Source organism: Rhinatrema bivittatum, chromosome 11, assembly GCF_901001135.1.
Source record: "Rhinatrema bivittatum chromosome 11, aRhiBiv1.1, whole genome shotgun sequence".
Taxonomy (NCBI): Eukaryota; Metazoa; Chordata; class Amphibia; order Gymnophiona; family Rhinatrematidae; genus Rhinatrema; species Rhinatrema bivittatum.
Window position 1 is genome coordinate 61,044,415 of NC_042625.1, and position 25,955 is coordinate 61,070,369.

Sequence of the window (25,955 nt, forward strand, 5' to 3'; positions counted from 1 at the left end):
TGTTAGGTTCCATATTAGGAGCTACCACCCAGGAAAAAGATCTAGGCATCATAGTGGATAATACTTTAAAATCGTCGGCTCAGTGTGCTGCAGCAGTCAAAAAAGCAAACAGAATGTTAGGGATTATTAGGAAGGGAATGGTTAATAAAAACTGAAAATGTCATAATGCCTCTGTATTGCTCCATGGTGAGACCGCACCTTGAATACTGTGTACAATTTTGGTCGTTGCATCTCAAAAAAGATATAGTTGCAATGGAGAAGGTGTGGAGACGAGCATCTGAATGCGAGACAGAAGCTTCTGGAGCCGCAGTGCATGACCAATGCAGTATCTGAGTTGGAGGTCCAATAATGTATCGCATTTACAAGATTACGAATCGCAGATAAAATATTAAGAATCAATGTTACAGCGGATTGTACCTGATAAACAAGTGTATCATACAAGACTACAGTTGTTTAACCTGAGTCCAAATACACCAAAGCCCCTGAGGCAACCGTTTTGTCAACGGCGAAACTCGGCCAGAGTCAGGCTATAAGAATATATACGTCTCCACTTCAATAAAGTTTTGAAAATGACCGTGGCATCTAATCCTTGCTTCCTTCCTGACGGCTTTCTTAGATCGCCTACCTTCGTGCTTTGAATGTACAGAGAAGGGCAACCAAAATGATAAAGGGGATGGAACAGCTCCCCTATGAAGAAAAGCTTAAGAGGTTAGGGCTGTTCAGCTTGGAGAAGAGACGACTGAGGGGGGGATATGATAGAGGTCTTTAAGATCATGAGAGGTCTTGAACGAGTAGATGTGAATCGATTATTTACACTTTTGAATAATAGAAGGACTAGGGGGCATTCCATGAAGTTAGCAAGTAGCACATTTAAGAATAATCGGAGAAAATTCTTTTTCACTCAACGCACAATAAAGCTCTGGAATTTGTTGCCAGAGGATGTGGTTAGTGTCGCTGGGTTTGAAAAATGTTTTGGACAAGTTCTTGGAGAAGAAGTCCATTAGCTGCCATTAATCAAGTTTACTGAGGAAATAGCCACTGCTATTAATTGCATCAGAAGCATGGGATCTTTTTAGTGTTTGGGTAATTGCCAGGTTCTTGCGGCCTGGTTTGGCCTCTGTTGGAAACAGGATGCTGGGCTTGATGGACTCTTGGTCTGACCCAGCATGGCAATTTCTTATGATGTTATAAGACCTGAAGTCCAAGACAAACTTGCTGATTTGCCATGTACCGGTGAAAACCTATTCGGAGACAAGATACAAGACGCAATGGCTCAACTAAAGGACCATAATGAGACCCTGCGGCAATTATCCACAGTTACTACCGAGGCCCCTTTCTCTGCAAGAAGATCCACGAGAAGGGACCCTAGGAAACCATTTTATCACCCACTCAGATACTACCCACCTACATCTCGCGTGAGGCCAACCAGGCCGTCTCAGAGAGCATATCCTCAACAGCCCAAGACATCCAGGCCTCAGCCACCACCTCAAACAGGCCAAGCCTCTGGATTTTGAAACCTATCCAGAGAACAGCAGCCGCTTCACAAATCCAGACCCAGATTTGCCAGTAGGTCGTTGAATTCACCACTTCATATCCAACTGGCTCGACATTACCACAGACCAATGGGTTATATCTATCATAATCCAGGGATACCATCTAAACTTCCTCATGGTACCCCCGGATTCACCACCCAATCCACTGTGGATGCAAAAAGATCCCACGACCCTTCTAGAGTCATAACTCTCCACCCTTCTGGGCGCCAGGGCTGTGGAAGCCGTTCCCCGGGCACAGCAGAGTAGAGGATTCTACTCCCGCTATTTTCTCATTCCAAAGAAATCAGGCGGCCTCTGCCCCATCCTAGACCTCCGCAATCTTAACAAATTTCTACAAAAAGAAAAATTCAGGTACCACAAGGGAGTTGGGGATGCCCCGGTAACAGCGCAACCCCTTGTGAGTAGATTTATGAGGGGCTTATTACAACTTAAGCCCCCTCTATGGCCACCAGTCATGGAATGGGACCTAAATGTAGTACTTACAAGGCTCGTGTGCTCCCCGTTTAAGCCTTTGCACTCCTGCGATGTTAAATTTCTTATATGGAAAGTTCTCTTCCTAGTAGCCATTACATCCACTCGAAGGGTTGGTGAGTTACTCACCCTATACCAGGTTCCTTCATGACAGAGTGGTCCTACGTACTCACCCTAAATTCCTTCCCAAGGTGGTTACTGACTTCCACTTGAATCAGTCTATAGTCTCGCCCACATTTTCCCAAGGACTCACTCTCACCAAGGTGAGAGGGTTTTACATACCTTGGACTGTAAATGTGCACTCGCATTTTACCTAGACCGCACAGCAGTCCATAGGAAATCCACCCAACTCTTTGTTTCTTTCGATAAAAAATAAACTGGGAGTTGCAGTGGGCAAACAAACTCTCTCCAATTGGCTAGCAGACTGTGTTGAATTCTGCTATGAAAAAGCAGGCCTCCCTCTCCAGGGATGAGTGAAGGCGCATTCAGTGAGAGCCATGGTAACCTCAGTAGCATACTATCATTCAGTACCGATTGCTGAGATCTGTAAAGCTGCAACATGGAGCTCTCTTCACACATTTGCAGCACATTACTGCCTGGACAAGGAAGGATGTCAAGATTCTGCCTTTGGCCAATCCGTCTTGAAGAATTTATTTCCAGTATAATCCCAACTCCTTCCACATCCAATCTGCTGTGATGTTCAGGCTGCCTCATTTTTCCCAACAGTACGTCAGTTGTTGTGCCTGTTGCACAAGTTGTATGCTGTTGGTCCAAACAAATATGAGTCAGCCTGTAGCTTGCTAATCACCCACATGTGAGGACTACCATCCTGCTTGTCCTGGGAGAAAGCAGAGTTGTTTACCTGTAACAGGTGTTCTCCCTGGACAGTATGATGTAGTCCTCAAGAAACCCAACCGCCACCCGCGGAGTTGGGTCTGAAACGTTTATTTTATTTTTCCGCTTGCACCTTTTGCTACAAACGAGACTGAAGGGAGACCCCTGTGGCTACAAGGATTATGGCAAGCTGGGCATGTTCAGTGTGCCAGTCAAAAGTTCTAGAAACTTTGACAGAAAAGTTTTCCATGATAGGGCTCCGCCCAGTGACGTCACCCACATGTGAAGACTACATCCTGCTGTCCTGGGAGAACACCTGTTACAAGTAAGCAACGCTGCTTTCCCCTAGTGCCTCCTTTTTACCACAGCAGCTCATTTTTATATTAAGTTGTGTGCCCGGGAGAGGTGGATGGGCACATGTTAGGAGAGCGGGCACTCAATCATGAGCACCCGTTTTACGCACACCAATATTGCATTGTCCTGAAGGAGTGCACTGCCCACTATGTAAATGGAAATAATTTGAATTTATGGCTAGGGTCTCTCACTTTCAGTTTTAATCAATTTTTACCCATAAATTCCTGGATTTTTTGAAAGATAGCAATCGGTTTAAACAGATTTTCTCCCAAATTTTAGGCTTATTAAAGAGTAGCTCTAGAGCTGCAGATGCAGTGTTTCAAGGCCTTCTGCTACTGCTGGAAGTCAGTGCTGAGTTTCAAGTCCCGTCCCCCCTACACCTGTGAAAGTGCTCACTGATGCAACATTTCAAATCCTGCCTCCTTTCCCCAACCAGCCAAAATGCCTGCTGTCTGGTGCCACCGATGCACTGTTTGGAGTGGCCTCACCCCTACCAGAACAGATTCCCAGCTGGCTCCCTGGCCCTGCATAAAAGCAGAAGTGCAGTGCTGTAGAGTGCAGTAGCTGCAGCAAGCAAGTTACCAAAGAAGGAAGGAGGAGTCTAGAACCATAACCAGTAAGGGTTAATGCTGTTGCAGTGGAGGGGAGAGAAGGAGATTCTTGTTGGGAATAGGGAGAAAGAGGGACATGGTAGGCAAGGGATGGGGGTAGAGAGGGATATGCTGCTTAGAATTTGTTTTACTGTGCTGGCTTCTGTCCACCAAAATATACTCTAGTTACTCAGAAAAATAGACATTTTATTTCTCTGATTTTCTCCTGTTTTCATTCTTGTCATAATAAACTCTGATAAATATGGAGTACATCTTATATATTTGTGTCCAAGGGGCCTGCCCACCCCCTCCCACCTCTACATTAAAAATGAGACAAATAATTTTTGTAGTTGATTAATGGTAATAGGAGTATAATTAATATTTTTATTTTTTTGGAAACCTGAAAATACCATGTGACCAAATGTGAAAGTATTTTTTATGCAAGTCAAATTAATTCAGGAGAGAAAACCAGAAAATAGAAGGAACACATTTTACAAAATTGCTTTCTTCTACTGTCCTGTTTAGTAATATATTTAAAAGAAGATTGTATAGGAGGCTGGGAAGGGAATATTTGTGTAAATTTAATTCATCTTCAATGTCTTGCTGTATGAAGTTAAGGAATGAAAATACAGTAGCCAAATAGGTGGCCAAGGTGATAACAAACACTAGAAAGATGCTTGGGTGCAAAGGGAGAGGAGTGGTCTGAAAAAAGATGATACTGCCCTTTATAAGTCCCTGGTGAGAAAGTACCTTCAAAAGGATATTTATTTATTTGTTTTTCTATACCAATGTTCATCGGACATATCACACTGGTTTACAGGGTAACACAGGAGCCTATTGATGTAGACTTCTTGTTTTACATAGAAACATTGTAACATTTTAGGTTAAGCTTTGTAATATTTTACATTGAACATTTTCATATTGACCATTTTCACATTGAAATTTGTAGCATTATGTATTGGACTTTATAAAAAAAACAAAACCAAAAACTTGCATTGAATTTCATATAATATTGTATTGAACTTTGTAGCATGGGTATTGATTGGTCTGTGAGGAGAGGTTATGTATTATAATAGCATCTAATGTAGTAAGAAATCTTGGATGGTGGGTGGTGGTTGGGTATGCTTTTTGGAAGAGCCATGTTTTGAGGTTCTTTCTGAATGATTGGGTTGTGGGGTTGAGCCTGAGTTGGGGTGTAGGCTGTTCCGGAGTGTTGGGCCTGCCGCTGTTAGGGATCATTCCCTTGTTGAGGTTAGGTGGGCCATTTTTGGTGATGGTGTAGGAATGAGACCAGTGTTTGTGGATCGGAGTGTTCTCTGAGTGGATTGAAAGTGAAGGGCAGGGCTCTGCCAGTCGAATTTTTCAGTGTATACTGCTTTGTGTATAAGTGTTAGGACTTTGTATTGAATCCTGTATGTGATGGGCAGCCAGTGTAGGTTTTTGAGGATAAGCCAGTGGAAGTCAGTCGAGAGGGTGGCTACTAAAATAATCAGTGGTCTTTGTTCTAAAGCATATAGGGCATACTTAAAGATCTAAACATATACACTGGAGGAAAGACAAAATAAAGAAAATATGATAGATGTAAATACCTCCAAGCTTTCCATGCAGAGGAAGCAGTCCTTTTTTTTTTTTTTTAAAGAAAAGGAGGCTCTCAATAAGGGATCATGGGATGAAACTGAAAAGGTGTAGACAGTAATCTAAGGAAATATTTCTTTACAGAGAGAGTAGTGGATGCATGGAATGGGCCTCCCTGAGAAGGTGGTAGAGTCAAGAACAGTATCTGAACTCAAGGAAGCATGGGATAAACACTGAGGGAGTGGTAGGGATTGTAAAGCTAAATAGTTGGTGTGGATGGGAAGACTAATCTTGTTCTGCCAGCGTGTTTCTCTGTTAACACTGATTATTAATTTCTGGAGTAAAACTCAGATATACATTGTAGTACTTTCTCAACTGGGAACCACCGCAGGGTATGGAAATAAAATCATTCCATGGCCACCATTAAGATCAGGTCTAAGATATAGACAACGAAGCCATAAAATGTCCTCCTTGTCTTCCAGATTGGAGTATCCTCCTTGGGGAATGTTCGCTTCAGACCATCAGCAAACAGCTGAAGGAGGCATGCCGCATGTGTGGGATCTCCTCTGCTGACTCCCCCTCCATCCTCAGTGCTTGTTTGGTTGCTATGGAACCCCAGGGATCATTTGTTGTGATGCCAGGTATGTGTTATCAGCTATGCCCTAACTAGATTTATGGCAGCCCCCCCCCCCCCCCCCCCCCCCACTCCAATGGCCTCTTTTTGGGTCTTTTTCCTAATCTCCAACCCTTCTCTTCCCTCTCTTCTCCTCTCCTTTTCTCTGGTATGAGGTCAAACAGCAGCTTGGGCCATTGTAAGAGTTATTGGTGCCCTAGACAAACCTTTGGTCATGCACCCCCCGCTCCTCCAATTTACATCTAGCATAGCACTCCTTCCTACCAGCAGCAATGGCTTCAGAACGGTGCTTCATTGTTTGGCGGTATTAGCACTGGCACAGCACTCCTATGGGCCTCCTGTTGACAGGATTTTGCCACCCCCAAAACTTTGGCACTCTTGTGACCACCTAGTTTGTTTAATGGAAGCACCAATCTTGGCAGAAGCAATAGAAGGGAAGGTTTAGTGTGGGGCTTGTCAAGGGTATTCACTCACAAGCCTTACAGTGACCCCAGGCTTTGCATGAGAGTCTTTGGTAACAGGAAACACATGCAGGAAGAGAGATTAAGGCTTTTGAGTGCACACCCACTGACCAGTCCCATGCTGCCATGAAGGATCAACTGTTCCAGAACAATGGGGTGGCCAAAAAGGGCCCCTTCTTTTTGGACCTCTGGCACTCTCCGCTTGGATGGAATTTACACCACTGTTGGAGCACATACAAGTTTTCAATTCATTTTCTGGTCTCTCTTCCAGTGTGGCCCCTGGATAGTTGCCCAGTTTTCCCATACCTGTGTCTGTCACTGGTTAAGCGCTTGTTCCAGTTTGTGCCCTCCTGATCTCTATACCACATGATCTGTCAGGTGTGGGACACATTTCAAAATATGAGCAAAAATTTGAAGGATTTGTGAAAGATATTATATTGTTTCTAATAGTTAATGATTTTGAGTTCCTATGGATTTTTGGGACTAATATTCCTGACAAGAACTAGAAACATGGAAAGTTTTACCTCATGGATTTTGGTAGTATTTCCCTTGTTTTGCTTACCTCACTGCTGCTTTTTAAGTCATTGCTATTACTTCGTTGCATGCTGAAAGCTTTCAGAGACAGGAGTAAAATGTCTGCAATTTGGAGCTAAACTTAGGATTTCTAGCAAAAATTAGTATTGTCTGGGAATTTCTGTGCGATTTCAGATGCAATGGATAGGGGCAAGAAACTATGCTAGCAGACTTTCTAATTTCTAAGCAGCAGCTTAGTTTTGTATTATGAAATATGTCCTAAACATTTCTGGAATGTTTTAGCCATCTTACAGATGAGGGCTTAATGGTCACGGGATAACCATTAAGTATTGTGATCGTGACAGGAGGTATGGGTATTGTACTGGACTTTATAATAGGCGTTCAGTTGGGATTTATGGAAAGGGGTGTAAGTGCAAGAAGTTAAATTATTACCCATACCCATGAAGTGCCAAAACCCTGTTATGATAAACTGTGAAGCTCTGCAGGAACTGTGGATTGGGAGCAAGGAATGCAGCTGGAGCCAATGCCACTGTGGTTCCATTCAGAATTAATATGTATTGTTATAACCAGGGGTCATATCTTTTAATAAAGAGGTATCTAGCATGCAGGGTCTGATTTATCAAAGTTTCTTTCCACAGCATCGGATGGGAGAAGGCTTTATTTTTGTAAATCAGGCCCTTAAGTGCTTGAGAACACCAGTTCTGTTGTAATCACTGCTCTGGAAGGCCTCCTTTATAAATTTCATTACAGTGATCAGGACAATGGCAGTGCATGTAAAAGGTGTTGGTACCAGGCAACTACTTAGGGCTAATTATTTTTCCCATCTCTGTTCTGACAGATGCTGTTACCATGGGCTCTGTTTTTGGCCGTAGCACCGTTCTGAATTTGCAGACATCTCAGCTGAATACGCCTCAGGATGCTTCCTGCACGCATATCTTGGTTTTTCCCACTTCTGCAACAATTCAAGTGGCACCAGCCAATTATCACAATGAAGATGGATTCAGCCCCAACAACGGTGAGCTTTGTGTGTTTGACCCAGGCTGCTATTAGTGGGTGAAACTTGATGCTTGTATTGAATATTAAAACTTTACAAAAGATATCTGATGAAATTAAATTATTTTATGGCATAATTATTAATAATTGCCAGAAGAAGGTTGGATTCAATGGACCTCTAGTTTTCTTTCAGCCCAATCAACCTTGTAGCTGACTTGAGCAGTTCTTTCTGGCAAGTGCCACTGGAGAACTATAACTACATTCCAAACTGGTGAAACAAATCATCATTTTAGTCACTATGGGTGAACTAATTTGCATTAAATTTGAATCTCCTCCAAAATGAGGCAGGAGTCAAGTTTGATTAATCTAGAATTATTTGTCTGATAAATCAACCCTAAGCTAATTCAGCACAAAATTAATCCAGATCTGTATGACTCTGCCAAAATCCAAGCTGATCATGACTCATTTTACCTTGTACTGTGGGATCTAGCCTTGTTAAACAGAGTTCCCTATTCATACCCCAGATCAGTCCAGACTCCTGGATTTTGCTTCCTTGCCAGAAGATGGAGACAGAGAAGAAAAGCTTTACTGACATTGTTACTTAACCTACTATGCCGCCTGCAGTCCCTCAGTATTTCTCTGTCTCCAGCAAATGGTAGAGGTATAAAATCTGCAGTCTGGAGTAGATTATAGAAAAGAAAGAAGGAAAATATAGAAAGAAGAAGTTTTGAAGTCCTGCCAGGGGTTATTGGGTAGCTGGTCGGGCCATCCCCTTGGTTGATGTGGGCAAGCAGGGGGTTGGTAAACCCTTGGCTAAGGCTTGTACCCAAACACTGTGAAGGTTTCAGACAACTGGTGGTCCAGTTCCTTCTTTCCCCTGGAAAGCCCTGTGGATCCAGCAGTCAGCTCTGCCACTTTCAAGGAATTATCCTTTATCTTCTTTGGGGCAGTAAAGTTTCTGGGGGGGCGGGGGGGGGGGGGGGGAAGGTCGAACGACTGTGCAGTGGATCTGGGCTCCAGCTGCCTCTTTCAGAGAGCAGGGATTGCTCGGCAGACAAGGTGACTTCAGGCTGTGGCTGGGGGATCCCAAAAAGGCAGACAATGGCAGCGACTAGAGCACCACGTGGTAATGGCGCTGGCAAAGGGTCACGCTAAAAGTTGCCGTGTTTGTGGGGAGCCTCATACGTGGCTTTCTAGCCGTTTCTTATGCACATGCTGCGTCTCCAGGGGAGAGGGCGGTTCTAGTGATGCTGGCTGAGGGTTGGCAACAAAAAAGTTGACAGCATCTGAGGCAGCCGTGGACCCGTTAGCGCAGGAATGGCAGCCATTTTGGCAGCAGTGAGAGCGGCTACTGAGTAGGCTGGGGATTCCCCTCCTCGCTTATCACCGACCATTGAAAGTCCCACAGAGTTGCAGGAAGCTTCTGGAAACAGGCAATCCCCCCCGGGGGCGTATTCTGAGGATTCCCTTCTTTTCTCTTGAGAATTCATGCTGCTCATGCATTGGGCATCTCTGGGGCCACAGAGTTGCTCACAACCTGAAAAGAGGCCTAGGTGGCTGAGAAAAAGGAGTCTGGGCAGATCTGGAAGGTTCTCAGCTTGGCTGGGCAGCCACGCAGTCCCATAGGAGATGAGAACTCAGAGGATTCAGAAGTGCTGGCAGTGCATCTTTGGGAGCAGAGTCCACTCCAGAATTGTCTGATCCAGAAGATGTGCTGGTGGCCAAGGAGGATGACCCTAAATTGGTCCAGCTATTTCACAAAGATGAATTGTAGACTTTGATTTCTGCACATGCTTAAGGAGATGGGCATCAGAGTACCCGAGGAAGAGTCAACTAGAAAGGGGTGGATCCTGTCATGGTTAGCTTGAGAAGTCCAGGAAAGGGCTTTCCTTACCATAAGTCAGTGAAGAATTTGGTGGTCAGAGAGAGGGATACTTCAGAAGGTCAGAAGAACAATGGCAAAATTGTATTTGTTACCAGAGGAGACGCTCAAGCTTTTGATGCTTCCTCAGCAGTGAACAAGAAAAACACCATTCCAATGACAGTGTCCTCCGCGCTGAAAGATATGCAAGACCGAAAGCTGGAAGTTCACCTCAAAAGGATTTTTGAGATTTCTGCTTTGGATATCCGAACTGTCGTATGCAGCAGTTTTATGTAGACAGCTTGTTTGTGCTGGGTTCAGCATTGGGTTCAGCAGATGCAGGTGAAAGAGACATTGTCATCGTCCTCCATGAAGCAGGTGGAGTGCTTGAAGGCAGCGATGGTCTATGGGGCGGATGCCTTGCATGATTTTATTAGGACTTCCTCCAGAGTTATGTTGTCAGCAGTATCACCAGACGGCTGCTGTGGTTAACAAACTGGTCTGCAAATGTTTGGTCAAAATCTCAGCTAGGGGCCCTCCCATTCAAGGCATGTTCAGGGAGGATTTAGTGCAGCTGGTGAAGAATTTGGGAGAGTCTAAAGGACATAAATTCTGGACAACAAGTCAAAGGGGGGAAAGAAATCCTTTCCCACCCATTTGCATTTTTGCGACTATAGATGATATCAGCAGAACAGAGGCCCTTTGACAGTACAGAAGCAAACCTCGGGCAGGACCCAGTCCTTTTGAAGTGGGAGAAAGCCAACCTAAGATAGCCCTGCTCAAAGAACCAGGGGAGCTACGTCTTCACAATGAAATGGACCCAGGGGGTCTTGGGAGTGATAAAAAGCGGCTACGTGTTAGAATTTGCGTGCCCAGTGAGGGAAACCTTCATCACCTTGTGCTACTTGCACCAAACTGTTCGCGACACAGTGGACCGCTTGTGACAGTTAAAAGCGATTGTGCCAGCTCCCTGAGAAGAATGGTAAAAAGGTCTGTATTCTATTTATTTTGTGGTCCCAAAAAAGGAAGGGAGATTCAGACCGATTTTTGATCTAAAGGAAGTCACTGAACCCCTTAAGGTACCACTGTTTCATATGGAGATGTTGCATTTGGTCATAACGGCAGTTTGCAAGGGAGAGTTCCTGGTTTCACTAGACCTCACAGAGGCATATCTACATATCCCAATCAGGCAGGAGCACCAGAAGTTCCTTCGGTGTAGGGTTCTGAGAGACCATTTTCACTTTTGCGCCCTTCCTTTCATTTTGGCAACAATGCCACGTACGTTCACCAAAAGTGTACGTGGTGGGGGCAATAGCCCTTCAGAAGGAAGGAGTACTGGTGCACCCATATCGGATCGACTGGCTCATTTGGGAGAAGTTGATGGACCTCTGTCAGCTGACAGTACAGTGGGTCCTAGAGAGGTTGAGGATTCTGGACTAGGTGATAAACCTAGCAAAGAGCCATCTATTGCCATCCCAATCCTTGGGGTACCTAGGGTATCAATTCAACATCCAGATTGGCAAGGTGTTTTTCACGGAGGACAGAATGGTGAAGATGTAGAGTCAAGTTCTTTGCCTGTTGCTACTCAAGGAGCCCAGAGTTTGGGATTGTTTGCAGGTCCGATGAACTATGACATTGATGCTAGATCTAAATCCCTGGGCTTTTGTGCATAGGTGACACCTTCAATTAGCACTCCCCTCCTGTTGGATCCCATTATCAGGGGAGTTCAAATTCTTCTTCTCCTCAGGGGGGAGTCCTGGTCCAGTCTTTCATGATGGCTTGGTGGGGTCAATCTGGAGCAGGGGATGGAATTGGAAATTCCAACACCAGCTGCTTTGGTTGGGGAGCAGACTATGTAGGGTCAGTGGGCAAAGGAGGCATCATGCTCTGTCAGTTAGATATGAGTGCATTGTGCTTAACTTGTTTTTCTTTTTTGCCACGGTCACAAGGTTGGGTAATGCAAGTTCTGTTGGACAATGCAATATTGGTGGCTTATAACAACTGACAGCGAAAGACCAAAAATCGGTTAGTTTCTTAGGAATCTCAGTTGTTGGTTCATTGGGCAGAGCATCACCTGGCTGTTCTGGCAGTGTCTCTTATAACTGGGGGGGGGAAACATGCAATGGATTTTCTCAGCAGGCAAAAGTGGATCTCAGAGAATGGGAGCTGTTGGAAGAACATAAGAACATAAGAACTTGCTATGCTGGGTCAGACCAAGGGTCCATCAAGCCCAGCATCCTGTTTCCAACAGAAGCCAAACCAGGCCACAAGAACCTGGCAATTACCCAAACACTAAGAAGATCCCATGCTACTGATGCAATTAATAGCAGTGGCTATTCCCTAAGTAAACTTGATTAATAGCCGTTAATGAACTTCTCCTCCAAGAACTTATCCAAACCTTTTTTGAACCCAGCTACACTAACTGCACTAACCACATCCTCTAGCAACAAATTCCAGAGCTTTATTCTTTCTCATTTGGGCCAGCTGGGGAATGCTTCACATGGATTTGATGGCATTGAGACAAAACGCCAAGGTGGTACACTTTTACAGTCGTAGACAAGAACAAGGAGCAGAAGGAATCTACGCTGTGGTGCTACTGTGGCTGATGGGGATTATACTTTATCTTTCCCCCATGGCTACAGCACATAGAAAGGCACCCAGGCAAAGTGAGGACAGTCCGTTAAGGTTCAGTCACTTTCTGAGATGGTTGCACCAAGGTCCCATATTTGCAGATCAGGTGGATCACTTCTGTCTTGCGGCTTTGTTTTTGAGAAGAAACACGATATGGATGGGGTATTCTGAAGATGTCATTGCCGCTTTGCTACAGGCCAGTCGGCTGTCCACATCCTTGGCTTATATTGGGTGTGTAGGATTTTTTTTGAGGCTTGGTGTATTGAACAGTGCATTCAGCCTACTTGGGCTTCAATTTCCCATTCAGTTTTTGCAAAATGGTCTAGTGACTGGTATGGTCTATAATTTCCTTTGGGTACAGATGGCAGTTTTAGGCTATCTTCAGGGTAAGGTGCAGGGAGTTTCCCTAGTATCGCTTCAGACTGTGATTCATTTTCTTCGAGGGGAAAAACACTTGCGGCCCTCAGTGTAGATGTACCCTCGTGGAATCTTAATTAGGTAATGAAGGTGTTGTGTGAGACTCCGTTCAAGCCATTGCAGAGCATGACTCTAAAAGATTTAACCCTGAAAGGGATTTTTTGGAGGAGATTGTTGTGCCAGAAGAATTTCAAATCTTCAGGCATTGTCTTGTACAGATCCCTTTCTTCATTTTACGGAGAATGAGGTATCCTTGCAAACAGTGTCCTCATTTCTGTTGAAGGTTGTTTCAACTTTTCATCTTAATCAATCAGTGAAACTTCCCACCCAAGGCTACTATTGCGAGATGGCTAAAGGACACAATTAGCTCGGCATATGTTTGTAAAGGCCGTCCAGTGTTGGAGGGTCTAAGGGCTCACTCAACTCTGGCACAGGCAAACGTATGGGGCCGAGTGTCAGCTGTTTTTTTTTCACAATAAATATATTGGGCGGCTATTTAGAAATCGTTACACACTTTCTCCAGGCATTCCTTGTTGAATGTCCGAGTTCCAGACTTGGTAGATTTTGGAGAGATGTATGGCAAGCAGGGCTGTCACATTCCCGCCCAACATAGGGGAGCTTGGGTACAGGAAAGGAAAATTGGTTCTTACCTGCTAATTTTCATTCCTGGAATACCACAGATCAATCCAGAACCCTGCCAGATCATTAAAGTCTGCTCATCATAGCAGTATGAAAATGATGCAGAGTGGTTTGTTTGGTTACATGATGTTCTGCTTAATGTTATTGGAACAAGTTTTCCATAGAAGCTCCACCTCCCTTCTGCTCGTTAAGAGGATTTGAGGGTCTCGGTTATTGTTAATGTTGTTCTCATCTTGACTTGGGTACAGGTCATACTGAAGGACTGCAGGTGGCATACTAGGTTAAGTAGCAGTGTCAGTAAAGCTTTTCTTCTCTGTCTCCATCTGCTGGTAGGGAGGCAAAACCCAGGAGTCTGGACTGATCTGTGAAATTCCAGTAATGAAAATTAGCAGGTAAGTTCCAGTTTTCCTAACTGTGACTTGAATACTCGCCTAATGTCTGAAGTCACTGCCAAAAGTTAGAGGTTAGGTAGAAGAACTACTTGGATCACAAAACATCATCTTAGCCCCTGTTTTGTCTATTCCCCACTGAAAATTTCTACTAAATTACTTTTAAAATGCAAACCAAATCAGGCCTGGCAAATCAGCGTGACGTATAAATGCATGAGTGCACTTTGAACTGTTATGTTAAACGTGGAAATTCAGATAAAAATTTGAACTTAGGTGAAACTGATTCATCCCCATCCAGCTGGCTTACCAACTCTTGTGTACCACAAAGATCAAATTCTGGAATATTTTGACAGAAAGCTGAGAACTTTGGAGCACCCCATGTAATATAATAGGATATTTACAACATCCAAGAAAGGAGCTTAATTTATCTTTATTTTCTGGTTATGTAGTTGACTAGTGAGAACAGTGAACTTAGCAATATTCTTGTGAGATACCATGTAATAACCATTTGAAAGCTATCATATAGATTGGGTATCAAACTGTTAGCTGGATTTTCTAGATGGAAGAGGGAGAACCAATGGATAGCCTTGAGTAAAGGTCTCATCCTCAGACCCCTTATTTTTTGGCCTTATCACATATAAACTTCAATCCCATCTGTCACTGATTGAAATAAGCTGAATTGGGGCAAATTCCAACAGGACTCTGCCCAAACAGAGCAGAATGTTACTGTTAGGCCCCCTCCCACAAAAGTTTCAAAAAAATGAAATTGAAATCAGTTTGGGGCCAATCCCATAACTCAAACCTTAGTCCTCCAGTGCAGGAGATTCATGTTTACATCTCCTGTTTGACCAGATCAGCAGGGCTGAGATACACTGTGCAGGTGTCACACTGAAGTCCATGGAGAGAGAGAGAGATGGAGACTGCTGTTATATTATTGATGACCCCTTTCAGCACAAGAACAATGCTGAGGAGGTACTCTGAGGAGACTCCCCAGCCCTCGGCCTGCAAAGGAAGATATCAAGATTTCTTGGTGGTCTTGTGAATGGGAAGCAGGTACAAAAATGAGTAACAAGAGGAGGGGAGAAAATAGATTTGATTTTTGCATCTAAATAAATTCAGAGGCAGTCATTTGGATTTTATCAAGTAGTTTATTATCTAAATTCTATTTAAAGCTTCCCTGGTAATTATGCATAAAGGTTATTGAATTAAGTGGTTGGACAGTAGCAAGCATAAAGTAGCTTTTTAAAGCAGAAATCACCATACCCAATTAAACTCTCAGGCCATAGTTTAGAATAAAATAATCCTGCAATTAGAACAGCTCCAAAGGAGACTGCAAAGTCTGATTTTCAAAAGGTTTTCTTGTTCTTTGCCAACAGCACAACCCTTGTATAAACAGTACCCAGGGCCGTCTTTCTCATTTCTTAAGAGTATACCAGTGATCCAGATTCAGTGAAAACATTATGTATATAACTAGTTAAAAACAGGAGGGAACACAAAAATGGTTAACCATACTCTAGTAAGGTGCTAGATTAAAAAAACCAAACATTTTCACTGGAGTCTGGATCACCGGCATCTCTTTTGGGTCTGGAGTTTGCCTTCATTTTTTTGGCAATCTTCTATGTACTGCTATACTGTGACTACAAATAAGAGGAGAGCAGTAAAATTTTATATTTTGTCCCCAAGTTTCCTTTTGGCATCCATGAAATGCATGGTGGTTTGTTCCCAGTTGGCACCTAAAGTGCCCACCTAGAAATCCTGTGCACAGTGAACTATACCAGGTACAGAGGCCAGAGAATGGCAGACCTAGCATCTGCTGGGTGAATTGAAAAACACAGTTTAAAGTTTTCTCCATTTCTTTCACTCTTTCAAGGCTCACCTCCAGTGCAGCAGAAAAATGGTGACCAAGTAATGCATTATATAACACAGAAAAAGAGCCCTTGCTTTAAACAGAAAATAAGCCATAATAATCTTAATGTTTTGAAGTAAGAAAATGAAATTGCATTTTCCTAAAGGTTTTCCGCTGATCTAGGTAGAAAAAATTTGACATTGCTGTTTGCTTGGAGGTATTAATTAGTCTAGTCCTCTGGTGACATTTCAACCTTTCATTATGCTTTTCTGCCAGAAATGTTGTTCATTCTGTGTTTTATACTGAGCTGTAAAATTGTCTCATTTTATTACCCAAAAAGTCTGTGCAGTATCTAAAGGAAATGGTACAAGGCATTTGAGCCTGGTGCCAACAGATGAGGCTCACACCCTATTGTGCAAAAGGTCCAATTTCTCTAAATGATTCTATCAACTGGAATGTTGAGCTGCAATTTCAGAGCCCTTCCAGAATGGGTTTGGGAAGCAGTGAGGAATGCAGCCACACCGCTCTTGTCCTCTGCCCCTTTTAATATGAATTGGAGACTTTTTATGCCACTTACAAATCTGTAACTAGCATTAACCCTGCTCTTAGTACTTCTAGTGCTAATTAGAATCATGTCTACACACCAGCCCTTTACCCAAATGGTGTTAAATTTAATTTTCTTAACTTCATTCCGTGTTTAATAATTAAACAACCTCTGAAGTTATTAACTATCTCGTTTATTCCTTCAGAGGTCCAGCAGAGCATAAAATTGTGTTTTTGAAGGAAGGGTAGATAGGCTGGGGGGAGGGGTGTACAGCTAGCCCATTAGGTTAATCACAGGTTTTGTCTCAGAAAGAGTATGGAACAATAATTTTACTTCAGAAGGTGGGGTGAATAGAATGGGATCTGGGTGATGGACTTGAACCTTTTTTTTCCACTCTGTTATTCTTCATAATTATGTATGTTCTGAGTTGGGGCAGCAGTAGGTGCAGGTAGCAACCCACCTTGGAAGATCTCCTTTGGGGTGAGCTTTTGATTTTGATCCTCTCGCATGTGGAATTGGTACCCTTTACTCCATGATTTCAAACAAGAAAAGTATTACAAGGAATCTGTGCAAGTCTGTCTCTGGTCTTCAAAATACATATAGGACAGAGCCCAGTCAATTGATGTCATTACGAGAGAGAGAAGAGCTGTTTTCCAGCCCCAGAACAATGATAGAGAAGCAGGATTAAAGGGTGCACTAGCATGCTGTCATAGGAGACAGTTTGTTCCATTAGCTGATTAGCTCACTGTATGTATTTCTGAATTGATTTTAATAAATTCAAGCAGTGTTGCCATTAACATGCAGCAGTTGATTCCCCTTCTAGGAGCAGGCATAGTTGGGACTGCTGCATTCTTACTCTGATTTTTAAAATCAGATATTAAAAAAGTATGAGGGGTATGACAGAGGTGAATGAGAAGGGGAAAGGTATAAAGTACTAGCTCAGCTAGGGAAGCTGCATCTTTAGCTTACCAATAGACTCCTTCCTTAGCTTGGAGTCAGAAAGATGCAGGTTCAGATTTCAAGGGCTCCATCTGGAGGAGTTTGACACTGCAGAATATACCCACCAGTATATAGATGGGAACTAAGTAACAAAATTCAGCACATTCTGGTCGGTCATAAGAACTTCAGTCTAATCACATGGTCCCCATGTATATATGTATATATTGTGTGTTTATCATAATTTTGGGGTTCTTTTTGACTCTCCTTTGTTTACTGTGTAGTGCAGAATGTACACCATATGCTGATCTTTCATGATGGCAGGAGCTGTCAGAAATTTTTGAGGAGAAATTAGTTGGGTTTTCTTTTGTCACACTTTTTTTTTTTTTCTCATTTTCAGATGACATGTTTGTCCTTCCTTTTCCGGATGACATGGATAATGACATCGGAATTTTAATCACCGGAAATCTCCATTCCTCTCCAAACTCCTCTCCTGTTCCTTCCCCTGGTTCTCCATCTGGCATTGGGGTGGGATCCCATTTCCAGCATAGCAGGGTAAGTTCACCTAAAAGTTGGGTCTACGTCATGAGTTATGTCCACCAAGGGTGTTACCTTCTGGATAATCAGATTCTGGGTGCTTAGAAAAATCAGTTGCTCATTCCCCACAAACATACAGTGCGATACCAAACCAGCACACTGAGCAAAACAAAATGTAAATAACATTGTCTTTAATATAAGGTTAATAAATTTGCACTGGTAGAAGTACACCAGATCTCTGTGTCAACAAGAAGCCATTAACCAGCTTCTGCTTCTGATTCTAAGCATGCAGTTTCCAAATCCATGTTCTGAGCATGATCCTTCACTTGTACTTTATAATTGAAAATATAGGTCAATAGGGGAAAGAGAATGGAAAACCTGTTTTATTGCAAGATAAGGGTAAGCAACTCCAGTCCTGGAGATCCACAAACAGGTCTCGTTTTGAGGATATGCACAATAAAATAAAAAATAAGGTATATTTGCATACATTATCTCCATTGTATGTAAATATATCTCATGCAAATTCATTATGAATGCCCTGAAAACCAGACCTGTTTGTGGCACTCCAGGACTGGAGTTGCCTACCTCTGACTCAGATTAACGAGTGACCTCTGTCATCACTGGCCAGTTGTAAATAAAGTTAAAGCAAAAGTGAAAGGTTGGATTGTATTTGTCCATCTTAGCAGCTGGGTAGGTGTTGTCCTTCTTATGGAAGACAGCATGAATTATGGTGGGAAGAATTACCTGTGCTCAAAGCTCTGTGAATTCCATATTGCCCAAGCTTTCTCAGGAGGGCTGAGACAAATGGGCCACGAAGGGAATTAGATGGCTTGCTAGTTAAGTTGGGCTTAGTGAGACAGGGAAGATGTTGGCTGGCTAGTAATCAGATCTTCACCCAAAATATTGCATAATAAATTAATTTTAAACTTTTCTCCTTTATTTCCTGTTTAGTCTCTTCACCTTTATTCTTTAGTTCTGATGAAAACTCCTGGGTCATGTTCTTTCTGCTCAAATTTAGATTGATAGAGAGCACTCTACCCAACAGCTGTCATGATCAGGCCATTCTGTATCTCTGCGACCCGATAAAACTGGCCTGCAGTTTCCAGGCATTTCCTCCTTTGTTGTATACACTCAAGAGGTCACTGTGACTGCCAGAATATATCATCCAGTGTTTACCTTGAGTGAAAATGATAAGTACTGATTTTACATCATTCTTAGAACTATCTAGCCAAAAGTGCAGGAGCCCAAACTGGAAACCGAACCTTGGTATTGGTATAGTAGCATACACTGAGCCATGGTGCTAGCCCTTAAAAACATTTATGAAAGCTTGGTTTTTGCTGCAGGGCCTGAACATTTATGCTAATTACTTTGTTCTGCTTTGGAAAATTATCCCTGGTTGCATGTTATTCATAAGTTATTTTTGTTCAATAGAGATCTGGTTCCAGCATCGGTACTTATTTAAAATGCAAATTAATTGTGTTAATTGATGAAAGAATGTTTGATTGTTGCATTCTGTTGAATATAATATTTCAACAAATTTGGCAGGTTCCCTTATGCCTCTCCAAATCTTCTTAGTTATACAGTACAAAATGCAATTTGAGGCTTCACATGTCAGCTTTTTAAGTCTTCCATTAAGGTGGACTGCAGATTGCTCTATTTATAAGTATAAGGCTGCTGAGGGGCTTTTGTGAAACAAAACATTTGTTAATACAAAAAATGTTGAGAATATTTTCCTGAATAAACAAGGATCAGGCCTGTCCAAAACTCACTACTTCTGACCCCATTCCCACCCAGCTCCTAGGCTCTCCTCTGCAGCCATCCCTTCCATCTGTCACTTAGTCAGTCTACCACTGTCCTCTGCACCCATTTCCCCTGCTTCCAAACATCCTGTGATTATATCACTACTCAAAACACCTTCTTTTGACTCTGCCTGCCCTGATAACTATTATTCCTTCTCCTTCCTTTTAAATGTGCCATTCACCTCTGCTACCTAGATTCTTGCATCTGAAGCCATTCTCAATCCATTCCAGTCTGATTTTTACTTTCTACATTCTATGGAGACCAACTTTGCCAAAATTTTCAGTGTCCTCGTCGTCCTCCTTGACCTGTCTGCTGCTTTCAGCACAGTTGATTACCATCTACTCCTTGACACATTGTCCTTACTTGAATTTCACAACTCTGTTCTATCTTGATTTTCTTCTTGCCTTTTCTTTCACACTTTCAGTGTATCTTCTGGTGAATCCTTTTCTATAGAAACATGATGACAGAAAAAGACTGTAAGGCCCATCCATCCAATTAATTTATCATTACAATTCTCATCACTTCCTTAGAGATCTCCTGTATTTATCCCATGCTTTCTTGAATTTAGACGCTGATTTGTCTCCTCCACTTCCACTGGGAAGTCTGTTCCACACATATACCACCCTCTCTGTAAAGAAATATTTCCTAAGATTACTTCTCAATCTACCCCCTTTCAACCTCATTTCATGACCCCTTATTCTAGAGCCTCCTTTCAATTGAAAAAGATTCACCTCCTGTGCATGGAAACCTTTAAGATATTTGCATGTCTCTATCATATCTCCCCTATCTTGTCTTTCCTCTACGGTGTACTTGTTTAGATCATTAAGTCTATCCCCATATGCTTTAGAATGAACACAACTGACCATTTTAGTAGCCATCCTCTGGACCGACTCCATCCTGTTTATATCTTTTTGAAGGTGCAGTCTCCAGAATTGTACACAGTATTCCAAGTGGGGTCTCATCAGGGACCTATACAGGGGCAATATCACCTCCCTTTTTCTGCCAACTATTCCTCTCCCTATGCAGCCATGCATCTTTCTGGCTTTTAACGTTGTTTTGTCCACCTGTTTGGCCACCTTAAGAACAGATACAATTACCCCCAGATCATACAGATCCAAGAAATTGGCCATTCTCAGCGCAGCATTTGGAAAAGTTCCTGTAAGCCTTAGAAGAAATGTCTCACATTTTTATTCATTGTTTTATGTAGTTATCGAATAATTATATATATTCCCAGGTTGTATTTAATCGAAGATATTTAGTTTCCTGTACCCCAGTTATTTGTATCCCCTGTTCCTTGTAACGCTTCCATGCGACATTCAGTTTCATTGTAAACCGGTGTGATTTGTATTTTTTACAAGAACGTCGGTATTAAAAAGTTAATAAATAAATAAATATTCTGAGCAGTTCATGCTTGCACTGTTCAGTAAGTAAATGGAGTAGAACTGACCTAAACATGAAATCAATTGTTTTGAATGTAATCTTCCTAGAAATACAATTGAATTTCTTTGGTGCAGAGATTTAGTAGCTATGCCAGTTTTAGAGAAAAATTTGATTTCTTTCATTTATTTTATTATTTTTTATATACCGACATTTGATCTGAGATATCACATCGGTTTACATTCAGGTACTGTAGATATTTCCCTATCCCCAGAGGGCTTACAATCTAAGTATTGAACCTGAGGCAATGGAGGGTAAAGTGACAGCAGGACTTGAACCCTGGTCTCCTGGTTCGTAGCCCACTGCTCTAACCACTAGGCTATTCCTAGTGTGAGAGAGCTCTAACTATAAGAGAAAATCCGCCAGATGCACTTAGCATAGCTCAGCTGACTTCCATCCATATTAGGAGCTACCACCCAGGAAAGAGATCTAGGGGTCATAGTGGATAATACATTGAAATAGACCCAAAAAGCAAATCGGAAGCCGATCCAGTTGGCTGTGATACAGTAAAGACAATGAGAATCGGACGATCAAAAGAAGCCCTTTATTTCAATGCCCGACTCTGGCCGAGTTTTGCTCATAGAGCTGCCTCGGGGGCAATTCAGTTAGCAGGACTTAAAATATGCCTGCAGGGCTGCTGTCACAATGTCACAATAGCTAGCAGAATGAATGTCAGAGCGTTCTGCAGGCACTAATGATATTGGGACATTGTGACAGTGTGACAGCAGCCCTGCAGGCATATTTTAAGTCCTGCTAACTGAATTGCCCCCGAGGCAGCTCTATGAGCAAAACTCGGCCAGAGTCGGGCATTGAAATAAAGGGCTTCTTTTGATCATCCGATTCTCATTGTCTTTACTGTATAATACATTGAAATAGACAGCTCAGTGTGCCACGGCAGTCAAAAAAGCAAACAGAATGTTAGGAATTATTAGTAAGGGAATGGTGAATAAAATGAAAAATGTCATAATGCCTCTGTATCGCTCCATGGTGAGACCGCACCTTGAATACTGTGTACAATTCTGGTCGCCGCATCTCAAAAAAGATATAGTTGCAATGGAGAAGGTACTGAGAAGGGCAACCAAAATGATAAAGGGGATGGAACAGCTCCCCTATGAGGAAAGACTAAAGAGGTTAGGACTGTTCAGCTTGGAGAAGAGACAGCTGGGGGGCGTTGGGGGGGGGGGGAATATGATAGAGGTGTTTAAAATCATGAGAGGTCTACAATGGATAAATGTGAATTGATTATTTACTCTTTTGGATAATAGAAGGACTAGGGGGCACTCCATGAAGTTATCGTGTAGCACATTTAAAACTAATCGGAGAAAGTTCTTTTTCACTCAGTGCACAATTAAACTCTAGAATTTGTTGCCAGGGGATGTGATTAGTGCAGTTAGTGTAGCTGGGTTTAAAAAAGGTTTGAATAAGTTCTTGGAGGAGAAGTCCATTACCTGCTATTAATCAAGTTGACTTAGAAAATAGCCACTGATATTACTAGCATCAGTAGCATGGGATAGACTTATTTTTTGGGTACTTGCCAGGTACTTTATAGCCTGGATTGGCCACTGTTAGAAACAGGATGCTGGGCTTGATGGACCCTTGGTCTGACCCAGTATGGCATGTTCTTATATTCATCCATCCATAGGAGCTGCAATAACTTTCTTATAGAATAAGATCCATCTCTTGCACAGTTTACTATTATTTTATATCCTTTGCAGAAAGGAATCCCTTGCTATTGGACTGCCTCCACCATGAAATGGGAGTGTAGTGTTTGTTCTACTGATATTGCTTTTTCATCAGTAATTTTATTAAGCTTACTAAAAACAGTAAATATAAAGAGAACACTTGGTAGAAAACAACTACAGCAGACCAATTAAGCCAAAAGAGCCTGAAGACCTGCCCTTGTCCCTTTCTGGGGGCAAACCTGTCCTTGTCATTTAGTTTAACCATTAACGCAGGCCCTGATAATTGAGGTGTAATTTTTGTTGTTAAAAAAACAGCAGTGTGTGATCATTACGTCCCAGGTCATGGAAGGTCGAATCATGGTCCGTGTAAGAATGTAATTGATTGTGCAGCTAACTAGCTCTGCTCAGAATTCTTTTTTTCTGGCGGGGAGGGAGGTAGGTGAAAGGGAGATATGAAAGAAGGTTGCCTAATCATCCACAACCAGGTGAGTTTCGACAATCACCAGGCAAGCTTCTATATGGGCCGTTAAATATTCTTTGATGTCCAGTTATGGCTTCTTAAGAGGGAGAAAAGAGAGGTGCTTGAAGGCTGCTCGGTTTCATGATCAAACTAGCTCAAAGTATTAAAGCAGAATGTTTACCTACATCGCAAGGAATACAGCACAAAGCAGTATTACTAACTTCTGGGGAAATGGATAAGAGCAGATCAGGTTGGCATTTCAAGATCCCCATATTGGTTATATTGTCCTCTGCTCAGAGAAGCTTATTATGATGGTACTACCAAATTGTGGCTTGTGTGTTAAATTTCAAATTTCACTGAAGACTGTTGTGCATGTTGACATTGTGCCATGTTGTCATTGTGCTAGATTTCTGGAAAACCCGTTCTGTCATTTATAAGATAGCCAAAAAAGAGAACAAAAACGGGCACATTTAATTTAACAATTTGGAGTGAGGGTGGTGTTGAACTTCTCTAAGTCAGTTTTAAACAAGTTTTAAACCAAAAGCCTTGGTGTACTCCGTGTACTGCTTGATTCAACCCTGTCTATGAAATCCCATATCAGCTCAGTAGTCAAATAATCCTTCTATAAACTGTGCCTTCTAAGGTATTTGAAACAAATTATTTCTTCTTGTCCCTTTAGATATTTTTTGTTTCTAACTTCTGGGAAATTTGGTTTAAAAATCTGCTTTTAGCATGTGCAATACAAAAGAGTTAATAAAGGAACATTTTGGCATTTTACCCTTCTTTCATTATAAACAGCTGTAGATTTATTTATTTATGAAATCACATTTCTTTCACACCTTTCTACAAACTTCCCAGGGTGAGTCACAATAAAAACAATGAAATATAAATAAGTTTCATAAAAGAGCACAAGTAATATTATAGAGAGGGACAGTATCAATAATGTTAGAGATACAGCATCTAAACTATAAGAATCTTATTTCCACAGACACAGGGATATAGAAATTAATAGCAGATCAAACCCACCAGACCCATCTAAATCTGTTCATTCTTCCTACCTGCTACAATTAGCCACATTGAAAGGAGGCATTCCCAAGGGTGTGTTCAGGCCAGGGGGAAGAGAAGGGCATTTTCAGATCTTCATGTGTGATTTTCCAGCAAAAATCTACCGACACAAACATAGCCATATTCTAAATCTTCTCTTCTTCAACCCTAGTTTTCTTTCTCAAATACCACCACATATCCAAGTGACCAAAATTGCATAGTCAGACCGTTTACTTATCTCCTGTTGCTAAAACCTAAAACCTGTCAGTCTACCCAATACGATGTTACCACAAAAAGAGGTCATTGTGACCCAGATCATAAGAACATTAGAAGTTGCCATACTGGATCAGACAGAGAGTCCATTAAGCCAGAATCCTGTTTCCAACAGTGGCCAATCTAGAATACAGGTACCTGGCAAATACCCACACATTAAATAAATCCCATTTTACTGATGCTGGTAATAAGCAATGGCTATTTCCTACACAGTTCTATACACAATTAATGTCTAAATGGTCTCTTTCAGCCACTTGACGAAGAGTATGCAGTAAACTCATGACTAGATATGTTAACAATGATAGATGAAATAGCACCCGTGAAAACAATATACCTTAACCATACTAAAAAAAAAATCATCCTGGTATACCAGCTTTAAAAACGATGAAACAGCAGCTAAGATGTCTTGAATGTTGCAGGCATAAAAATCCAATTTTACCAAGAAAAACAGCATTTCACAGCTGTCTCCAGGCATACTAAAGTCAAATAGACATAATAAAAAAGTACTATTCACCCAGACTGACTATATGCAGTGGGTGACAGTTCTCTAGAACGTTTCCAGTTGGTGGAGTCCTTAACTACCTAACCTGTTACTGATGGCCTGCCAACCACTACACAATACTGTAATCAGATGGCTGATTTCTTTATTTCCAAGGTAAAAGCAATAAGTGACAACTCTTCTAGCATCCCCATTCCTTCCTGTTATGATAATTTCCAACATAACACTGTTTGGGATACTTTTGATATTGTTTCCAGTGACACTATTTCCCTGATCTTCACCAGAAGGAACTCATCATACAGCCCATTATATCCTTGCCCCACTTCACTGCTAAAAACTGTTAAGGATGATATTTCTCATTACATAGGTAATGCTCTTAATCTTATCTTTAATGTCTGGTATATTGCCATTATCACTGAAACAAGCATCAGTAAGATTAATATTGAAAAAACACAATGCGGATACATCATTATTATCTAAATATTACCAGATTTCATCTCTGCCATTTCTGGTAAAAATAATGGAGTCTCTAGTATTAAGGCAAATTACTGATTTTTTTTTTTTGGGGGGGGGGGGGCAGAAGTCATTGATCAACAACAATTTGATATTAATAAAGGTTACAACACAGAAGCTACTGCTCTCCAGCTTTGACACTGTTATCCGTGGGTTTGATAACAGCACTGATTATGTAATTGTCTTGCTCAAAATCTCCACAACCTTTGACATGCTCAACCATGGCATACTATTAACAAGACTATAGTCTCTGGGTATCTCAGGTACTGTCCTAAAATGTTTTTTTTCATACCTTTCTGATCAATCACAACAAATCAGGATTTTCCAACTGGTATGATGTGGCAGCTGGGGTCCCTCAGGGTTCTGTCTTGTTGGCCACACTGTTCAATATCTATATCACACCCCTCTGTAAGGTACTAGCAGGTCTTGGTGTCAATTATAAAAATCT

At 42.0% G+C, this 25,955-nt stretch overlaps 1 protein-coding gene across 2 annotated transcripts in view; it reads left to right on the forward strand.

Annotated features, from left to right (window-relative positions):
• The window catches only part of MED13L (mediator complex subunit 13L), a 667,498-nt gene that overhangs the window by 634,876 nt on the left and 6,667 nt on the right, over positions 1–25,955 (forward strand). For both annotated transcript variants that reach the window (XM_029619261.1, XM_029619262.1), the window contains 3 exons: positions 5,860–6,018; positions 7,845–8,021; positions 17,663–17,817. In XM_029619261.1, coding sequence (XP_029475121.1) covers positions 5,860–6,018; positions 7,845–8,021; positions 17,663–17,817 — 491 coding nt within the window. The remainder of the gene's footprint in view (positions 1–5,859; positions 6,019–7,844; positions 8,022–17,662; positions 17,818–25,955) is intronic.